This window comes from Sclerotinia sclerotiorum, genomic scaffold (assembly GCF_000146945.2).
Source record: "Sclerotinia sclerotiorum 1980 UF-70 scaffold_3 genomic scaffold, whole genome shotgun sequence".
Lineage (NCBI taxonomy): Eukaryota > Fungi > Ascomycota > Leotiomycetes > Helotiales > Sclerotiniaceae > Sclerotinia > Sclerotinia sclerotiorum.
The window spans coordinates 792,048-801,151 of NW_001820833.1; the positions used below are offsets into that span (position 1 = coordinate 792,048).

Genomic DNA, 9,104 nt, shown 5'->3' on the forward strand with positions numbered 1-9,104 from the left:
GCAGGCATGAAAAATAGTGAGTAACTCCTCATAGTTCGTCTGCTAAGGTTTTTAAGATCTTTGAACAGGAAGTTGTACAGAGTGCGGAGAATGTGGCAGAAGATTCAGTCGCGCCTCTGCCCTGCGTAAGCACCAAAAGGCCGAGCATAGCGAATACCGTGCATCGAGAATTGGAGAGCAGATCATCGAGCAAGCGCATACGCAGCCGCAGGTGAGTGCCACAGTGGACCGGGAGAGTGGTCGATACCATGAAGAGATTTTGGCTCCTGTAGCCAGGAATTTCAGCCCAACACATCAGCGCACTGATCATAATCCCGGAAACCAGCTAGTGGAAGTGCAACAAGCTTCCTCCGCGATTGCACCCCAGGATAGGCCTGCAAAATTTTGCCGCAATGAACTCGAGCAGAGAATTGTTGAAAGCGAAACCGTGCACGCCGAGGCAAGATGCGAGCTTTGTGGAAAACTATTTTCGAATAGAGATAGTTTACGACATCATAATAAAAATAGTAGAGTCACTGTCAAGAGCGTCTTATGTGCGTGTCGCTGATATAATATAACAGATACCTGCTCACTCGAGTGTCCGGATTGTAAGACAACATTCGCCGATCCTGAAGGAAGACGTCATCACCATAGTATTGAGCACAAATGCGTGGAAAGGGAGCCAAAAGATCCGAGAACAATATCTGTACCACAAACTCCTCCAACCTCCCCTAGAAAAATTGACAAATCGCGGAGTTCAAATCATACAGGAACTCTATCATCGAATGACGCCCGAGTTCTTGATAAAAGCAAGTCTTCTCCCATTCCAACCCCGCTGCCGCACTCACCCACATCACTCTCTCATTTTGAATGCGCCGACTAACAATCTTAAAGATGGTAAACGTCGTTACAAGAAAACTCCCCGCAATGAAGCAGAAGACTCAGACGCAGACGACATTCTCTCTCCATCCGAGATTACGAAAACAGCGCGAGCCCAAAGAAGAAGATATACTAGATCTTCCGATAGAGCTGAAGCAAGGATGACTAATAGCCAGGAATCACCAGTCCGACGCGGTGCAAGACGAAGTAAGACTCCTGTAATAGAAGAATGATTGAGATGAATTGCGTTCTTCAAGGACAGGCGGTATAAGGAAATATTTTCGCTCCGGAATTATGTCTTCTTTCGGTCTTGAAAATTGGAAGATGAGATGAGTCGCAAAATGGAGATGAAATTGAGTTGGGATTTTCAGGAGAATTAGTCATCAGTGTGCATTTAAAAATGGGAAAATGAAGGGCTACTGTACCGATAAGGAAGGAGAACAGGAATAACGGGCGTCCGATTTGTTACCTTAAGTGTACTGTTAGACACAAATCTAAAACTATCATTATGAACTCCGCTTTCATATACATTGATTTTCAAGCTGAAGTTAGAAACGATGTTTCGAGGTGTGTGGCGCATGTAGCGCATGGGAAAGCCACCCGGACATGAAACTCGTCGTCCAGATTCGGAAGCAGAGCCTTTAACCATTCTTTGTGATTTTTGATGATATGCTGAACTTGACACAGTGCGACCTGGGAACAGTGCAGAAGCCTGGGCAATGTCAAGTTATTATGTTGTCCAACCTCGGTGTAAGATGTAAGAAAATCTCCGCTCCTATTGTAAGGATGCGTGTAAGCGAAAAAGTTGTCACCACTCCGGACTCCTTTAGGAAATTCATCAAGGAGTTATTATGATTGGCCGTATAAGATATTCCCAACGTCGACTGAGCCAATGAGAGCTGAGTATTCGATGCTTGATGGTAGGATTACTGATTTGGTTGATCTCCTCCACAATGTTTCTGACCTTCTAGCCATAATGAGCAGTTTTGTTATGCCTACATCAAAGTGAACCGAACATGCTCTCTACCCATGGAACCTGCAGGTGGCAAATCCATACTTAAACACGGTCCCATCTGCCCGAGTTATCTTGAACTGCCCACCTTCCTCATTCAATCATCGAACAGCATCCTGCAGGTTTATGGCATCGTGAAGTACATAATTCAACCCATAATCCCGGCACTTCAAGCAGTTCCCACGTTACTTGAAAATTCCATATAGCTGCTCCATTGCCACTTTAACCCTTACAGCTTGACAAATTGCTGCTATTCATTCGTTACATCATGTCTCAAAGCGATCAAAATCGTCTTCGTACCGGGGAAATGGAAATTGGCTACACAGAAGCAGTAGAGCGTCATGCCAACAGACATGTCGTAGCACCGAAACCAGTATCGCAACGCAAGTTAGACTTCGAAAATGCAAGGCCAAGATGGATGCGAGAAATGGCTGCGGAGGCTATGGGTGTTTTCTTCTTCGTGTAAGTCCAGAGCGCGAAAATATGCAATAAATATGCACCAGTCACTGACATTCATTCTTAGGTATCCAGGAATTGCATCGTGTGCATCATTCTTTCTGAACCCTGGTGACCCGGGATTTGGATCAGTTTTCCAAATTGGTTGGGCCTTTGCAATCGGCATCGCTTTCGCTATCATGTAGGTGGACTCATCATCTGCTCAACGTCTCAATCGCTAATAACCAATAGAACTTGCGGAAGTACTTCCGGGGGCCATTTCAATGCGGCCGTAACGATCTCTTGTGCCGTATGGTTGGGGGTATGTTCCACTGTCCCCATTTATGTATCGACACTAGCTAATCCATCCCAGTTCCCTTGGAAAAAGGTTCCACAATATATCTTTGCCCAGGTCTTCGGCTCCTTTATGGCAGCTGTGCTGCTTGTCGGACAATATTACCCACAGTTGACAGCACTTGCTGCGGAGTACCGTGCTAAAGGCTTGAGTCTCAATTCACCAGGCGGACCAGGAAGTATCCTTTGCTCCTTTCCTGGAGCGGATCAGTCATATGGGTATCTGTTCTTCATAGAATTTTTTGCTGATGTCTTCGTCGTATGTATCAACGAACATTCTAGGTACTGTAACTTGCTAAAATATTTTAGGGGATCGTGATTTGGGCTTGCCTCGACCCTATGAACCCGTTTGTGTCTGCAGCTGCGGTGCCGTGGGTGATCGGTTTAGGTTATGGTAAGCATTGAAGTCACACCTGTTTCTTGCTTTCTACGTCGCCAATAATATCTTCATTGTTGAATACTTGCTAACCTCTCTCAGCAACAATGATCTGGGGTTTTGCGGATGTGACGATAGAGCTTAACTCATCGCGCGACTTGGGAGCTCGCATCGTTGCAGCTATTTTCTTCGGAGGAGATGCTTTCTCGGTTTATTCAGCCATACCCGTCTTCACAAGTATACCTGCCATGCTTCTCGGGACGGCATTGTATGAGATGATTCAGCGCGATAGCTTTGCAGTCATCGCTAAAGGTCATAATGTGCACGAGAAGGGAGAAGATGGTGTCATTCAGCATTTGTCCAAGAATGGTGCGCTTGGTGGAAGTACCAGTAACTCTGGAAGGAGTATAGAAAGTGAAAAATGGGATGATGAGAGAAAGAATGATTCTGCTGTATGAAATATTTTAAAGGTTAACGAAAACGAAAGACTGGGGTTGGGTTTGGATGCCCCGGAAAGCCCAATGAATAATGAAAATATGTATTAATGAAAGCAAAACGATGGTTCTGGCTCTGTATCATGATAATAACTTCTCAATCGATGTACGCGGTGCCGTTGTCTCAACTCTCGAGCTTGTGATTCTGGAAATGCTGAACTGGAGAAGAAATTCTGACCATGAGATTGAGAACGAATAGGCGCATGCTCAAGGCTCCTAGGTCATTACTGCTCAATCGAAAGGGACTGGAAATTTGAGGTTCAATAGATTGTCCATATACATGACATTGATGGAAAGTCCCCCACGGGAAGTTTGAACGTTATGCCGTTCAGCCGCTGATATAAACACGTGGTTGAATACTTCTCAGAGCTTAACCATAAACAGTCAAGCGCACAATCTTTCAATAGCATCCGCACCACTTCCGGAAACTTTCATTGAAGTACAGTAGTACCTCGCTCCATGAGTACGGCAGTGGAAAGACGATCGTCAAATTCAATACCTGACGGAGAAGTCATTCATGTAAAATAGCATCATAATATTATCATTGATTGTATGTACCCCTAGGTACCTAGGTGTTGTATTTAGCTTCATATAGGTATCTAGGGCACATTTTATGACTACCCCTCCTTTTATCCCACGGTCTTTGATTGGAATACTCATTGCTGTTTTATATCAATTTCATTTCACTCGACACAATACACAAAACCGTCTCCTGTCGCATATCTCGACATTCAGCGGTTACACCCCTTTAATTTACATCTCGAACAGCGGACGATGTTAGAGAAACATAGGATCGTCTGTTCTCAATTTTTATAATTTTTTCACCATTTAACTGCCGCTATGTTCCAAAATCAATCAATCGAGGATATGTCGTCAAGTATGGATATATTTGAACCCGAAACCAGAGCTGAAGTGAACGACAAACGCGCAAAAGCTAATGTGGAAAGTACATCACGGTCGCCTTCAAAAGCTCGGTCATTATCAGATGGCGGTCAACCGACGCTTTCACCGTCTCCAAAATTTTGCGAATCAGAGAAGCCAATATCCAAAGATGATAGTTCCCTTTCCGAAAGTCCGACGACTCCAAGGCGACCTGCATTCCCTCGAGGCCTTTCACTGCAGATGCCACCAAAGGATTTTATGCCATTAGGACCATCAGGATATATCAATCGAGCACCTTTATCACCAAAATTAGATCAATCGCAGACATATGGGTCGCCTACAAGTGTGTTGCCTAGACGATCCCGAGGTTTAGATTTTTCAAGAGCTGCTACGAATCTTCATCACTCCACACTCGCAGAGCATTCGTCGCCTGATTCTTCGCCTACAATAACTGGCAGAGCAATGAACATCCCGAATAGAAAAAATGGGTTAAACTTTACTAGCGTTGGGGAAGGTTCCTTATGGTCTCCCATGGCAAATACAGAAAGAATGACTGTATCCAACTCGCTCGGCAGTGTTAACATGATGGTCTCTGATTCTTCCGAAAGTAGTTGCGACGACGATGATTTGATGGAATCAGATGACATCGATGACTCTATTCTTACAACACCTCAGATTAATAGGATGACAGCACCTTACTTCGGAAACTCTAACTCAAGCCCTGGCGGTGCTTGGTCTGGACAATCTCCCGCAGTCAGCAGTCTTATGAATTTTCAGCATGGAAAATTAAGGAACGGCAAGAGTCGCAAAGGATCAAAAAATGGGCCAATGGCTAGTATGATTTCCAAATCACCTCCTACTGTGCGCAATGTCGAAAGTGGCTATTTTAACAGGCCAATGACGGTTGACAATATTCATTCGAGGAGAGAAAGTATAAGCTGGGCTGCAAACCAATTACATATATCAGGAAGGGAAAGTGATGATGGTGCTTTAAAGTCGACATTGGAGAATGTGGATGGGATGCCTAGTACGCCTGGAAAGGATGGACAACGAGGGGTTATTCGCAGACCGGTGACTAGGAGGGGAAACATGCTAGTATGTAAATACACGGTCGGAAGGTTTGGCATGACTAACATTGAATAGCCCAAAACAAAAACATTTGCGCGGATCAAAGCAGCTCTCGCTGAAGAGAGCGCACCAATCGAAACGGAAGTTCGTCGAGAAGCAGAAGTCGTCCGCCAAACCCGCGAAAGTGATATGGACCTCGAACCTTCCCGTCATCCCTCTATATCAACAACAGATACTACACGCTCATCACCAATACTTAGCGCAACACAGGAGTTTCTAGAAGGAATGACTGAAGATGATGTAATGGCCGATGCATCCAGTTCTCAACTATCCAGTAGCTTCAAGCAACAAGCCATTCGCAACTCAAAAGGAAAAGAGTTCTGGGAATCCTTTAGCGATGATAACAATCGCACGCCACCACCGCCCAATTTTAATCCTCGCGGTTCCACCGCAGGCATGAATGACGATATATCATTAGAGTCCCATCTTTCCACGCCCCTACATCTCCACCGCAGTAACTCCGATTCCTCTCCATCCCGCTCCTCCACCCCTCAACCATCAGAACCCATACGCAAAATCACGCATAAACGTCGTCGAGACGATGACCTCGATCCCACGAGTTTTAAGAGGAGAGCTGTTAGTCCAGGAATGAGCGTACACAATAGTCCTGTAATGCAAAGTCCAATGCAAAGGGATATGGCGCCTTGGGGTGCTAGACCTGGTAGTAACGGAGAGCCTGGAAACGGAAAGAGTGGGTTGGGGAATGGTGGGACAGGGATTGGAGGTAGGAGGGTGGGGCTTCAGGGTATGGTGGATACTAATGATGGGTTGATGAAGATGAGTATTGAATAATGAGGGAAAGTATGGTTTCTGGCGTACGGTACGGTTATGGATCTGATATGGAGTTAAATGGTTATGCGGGGGATCCTGCTCACACGATAGGTGCTTTGCTGGGTGTTTATATTGCACTGGAAAATCCGTACATTTTGAGTCTGTCTTGTTGCTAAGCGGGAAGCGTATGTATATATATATTATCCCATCTAGCATCATCAACTGGGAAATAGCAAAGGGAATAAATAGGAGGACAGGACACTGCCATACAGCGAAACTAGATGGCGACAAATAGCCCAATAGCAATTTATTTTATATTGACTTTTTAAGTTATCTATTACTAGTGTGTCTAGTGTCAAGTTAATATTATTGCTAGTTAGTGCTCTATGTGTATATAGATATATATATATACCCACCCCCTAATCGATTTCGATAATTCTCATTCCTATATCCCCTTCCACCATCACATCCAAAAATAAATACAATATAATTATAAAACACCATATTCACTCTACTTTCGAATTTTCCCATCCCATTCCATCTATCCATCTCATGTGTAACATCCACTCATCCACTTGTTTATATACAGTCAAGTCAACACAAGGCAAGATAAAAAAAAATTAAAAAAAATACCAGGTAATAGGTATCTACATATATACACAGTACATATATACATACAAAAGATCCTCCATCTCTATCTCTATCACTATCTCCATCTGTATCTCCATCTACCTCTACGCTCTCCCCCTCTACTTTCTCCATCCCGTACGACTAAATACACACAGTACTCTGTATCTCCAACTCCCATCCCATATCATCCCATGCCATCCTGTATCTATTTTTTCCACATTTGAATTCATAAAATAGAATAAACTCCTTTAAAACTCCATTGCTATACCCATCCAGATTCATCCAATCAATCAATCAATCAACCAATCAAGAACTTCTCTTCAATAAGTTGGTCGAACCAAACAAAACCGATACACGAGGAAAAACGCCTATGATGCATATTTCATTGTATGCCTCAACCCATGTATATTTACCCCTAGGTACTGTACCTACTCAAATGCGAGTAAATGCGCCGTTTGCGCCCACCAATAAAATATCTATTTATTTGTACCATTTCGTTCATACACATGTTGATTGTGCTATTCATAAGTTTGCATCAAAGTATAATACTTGGGTGTTAATTTTGACAAAATATCAAATGTTGGGTAGGCAATTTATGTGTATTCCCAAGATATTTCGTATGGAGGTAATTCAAGACCTTGCCACTTTTCGCCATATGGATTCGTACGTGATCCAGAGAAGAAACCATCTTGTGCTCTTTGAATAACGTTAAGCCATGATGATGGTTCGGGATTTTTGTACCACTAGAATTGTTAGCCAAAATCAAATCATAAGACAAAACTGTGAACCTACCTGATTGTGGATATGATATGTCCAAGCGCCTCGGAAGAAATTCTCTAAAGTTCGATTTGTAGGTGGATAATTATCCTCTTCAAATTTGTACTCGGCTTTGCTCAATGCTGCTCGGTCGATGGTCAACATTTCAACCCCCATTCCAGTTGATGCTCGTTCCACCGTAACGACACGCTTCTCAACTTCTACTTCCCCAACAGATCTCATTTCCCAGAAATGTTTTGATGTGGTCTTCGAGGCAAGCTTTAATTGAGGTCCATCGTAACTTTCCCATTCGTCATGATTTGGAAAGGCATTCTTTCCCTTGAATACTTGTCCATAATCCTTGATGCATGGTATGGTACATCTTCCTAATCTGTCCCAGTTGAATTCAGTCCAGATCGGATCAAAAGCGGCAGTCTCCAACATATTGAATTCTTGGTTTCGACCATCCTTCACAGCCATAACGCCAATGATTCGAGGATGGAAGTTGAGCCCCATCCTTACGCCACCACGCAAAAGATACGAGGAAAGAGACGAATTGGCAGTCAAAGACATCACCGCCGTATTATAATCACCAGGGCTGGAATGACCTCCCCAACGTTCTGCGAATGAATGTTCATCTCCAATAAGTAGTGGTCTCATATCCCTTAGCATGACAACGTCCATATCATAATAAGATCCTCCATATAAGTGCAAGACAACGAATCTCATGGCATCTGAAACAGCAACGGGCAAGAACGTCATCTGCCTTTCTGTTAAAATCAACCATTCTTGGTTATTGGCATCCCGGATAAGTCCATCTGCTACCAGAACCTCGTTTTTCGCATTAGGCTTTCCTGGAGTTTTGTAGTATCCACGTCCATCCGTGTTATCTCCAGGTGGTAATGGTATTCTTGAAGGGAAATTCCACAATTTCAAAGTTATGTCTCCTCTTTCAACGAATGGTATAAATCTCTTGAACAATGGATCGCGGGTCATAAACTTTTCGATTGCATCTGGATCCCTATCTCCATCCAACCATAAGAATAATCTTGAACAAGGAAGATTCTGCGTATAAAAATAACTCTTTATGAAAAGCTCTACTCTCCAAGTCGCAGGACCGGTCCAGTAGGTATGGTATGGTACAATTGGACCATTGCATTGACCAGAGGATGATTTCGAGTAAGATTTTTGCGAAGGATATTGTGCCAAAGAATTGCCCTGACCATCGGAATCCAGATACTCTGCCATCTTGGGTGGTTGCTCGCTCGCTCGCTCTCCTGGTGGTGGCATGTAATAATATTCCTTTTCACCCTCGTCCATGTACTTTAAACAGTCGAAAACATATGGCATTTTCTCGATTTTATTATAAGATCCTCTGCATTCTTCGACTAATTTAGTTAGGTCGCAA

The 9,104-nt window shown here is 43.6% G+C and overlaps 4 protein-coding genes across 4 annotated transcripts in view; 3 read left to right on the forward strand and 1 right to left on the reverse strand.

Annotated features, from left to right (window-relative positions):
* SS1G_02402 (predicted protein) overlaps window positions 1–1,091 on the forward strand; it is a gene marked incomplete at both ends in the record, with an annotated part of 3,402 nt that extends 2,311 nt beyond the window's left edge. Inside the window, 2 exons of the mRNA XM_001596136.1 lie at window positions 69–533; window positions 874–1,091. Coding sequence (XP_001596186.1) covers window positions 69–533; window positions 874–1,091 — 683 coding nt within the window. The remainder of the gene's footprint in view (window positions 1–68; window positions 534–873) is intronic.
* Window positions 1,092–2,138: 1,047 nt separating this feature from the next.
* SS1G_02403 (hypothetical protein) lies at window positions 2,139–3,749 on the forward strand (the record flags this gene model as incomplete). Its single annotated transcript, XM_001596137.1, has 7 exons — window positions 2,139–2,332; window positions 2,394–2,507; window positions 2,558–2,627; window positions 2,679–2,918; window positions 2,969–3,053; window positions 3,138–3,487; window positions 3,729–3,749. 7 exons carry the CDS (start codon window positions 2,139–2,141, stop codon window positions 3,747–3,749), a joined length of 1,074 nt encoding a protein of 357 aa, XP_001596187.1.
* A 620-nt stretch (window positions 3,750–4,369) lies between these two features.
* Window positions 4,370–6,331, forward strand: SS1G_02404 (hypothetical protein; the record flags this gene model as incomplete). Its single annotated transcript, XM_001596138.1, has 2 exons — window positions 4,370–5,506; window positions 5,555–6,331. 2 exons carry the CDS (start codon window positions 4,370–4,372, stop codon window positions 6,329–6,331), a joined length of 1,914 nt encoding a protein of 637 aa, XP_001596188.1.
* Window positions 6,332–7,533: 1,202 nt separating this feature from the next.
* Window positions 7,534–9,046, reverse strand: SS1G_02405 (hypothetical protein; the record flags this gene model as incomplete). The annotated part of the gene is made up of 2 exons (XM_001596139.1): window positions 7,534–7,683; window positions 7,733–9,046. 2 exons carry the CDS (start codon window positions 9,044–9,046, stop codon window positions 7,534–7,536), a joined length of 1,464 nt encoding a protein of 487 aa, XP_001596189.1.
* Between the last annotated feature and the right edge of the window lie 58 nt (window positions 9,047–9,104).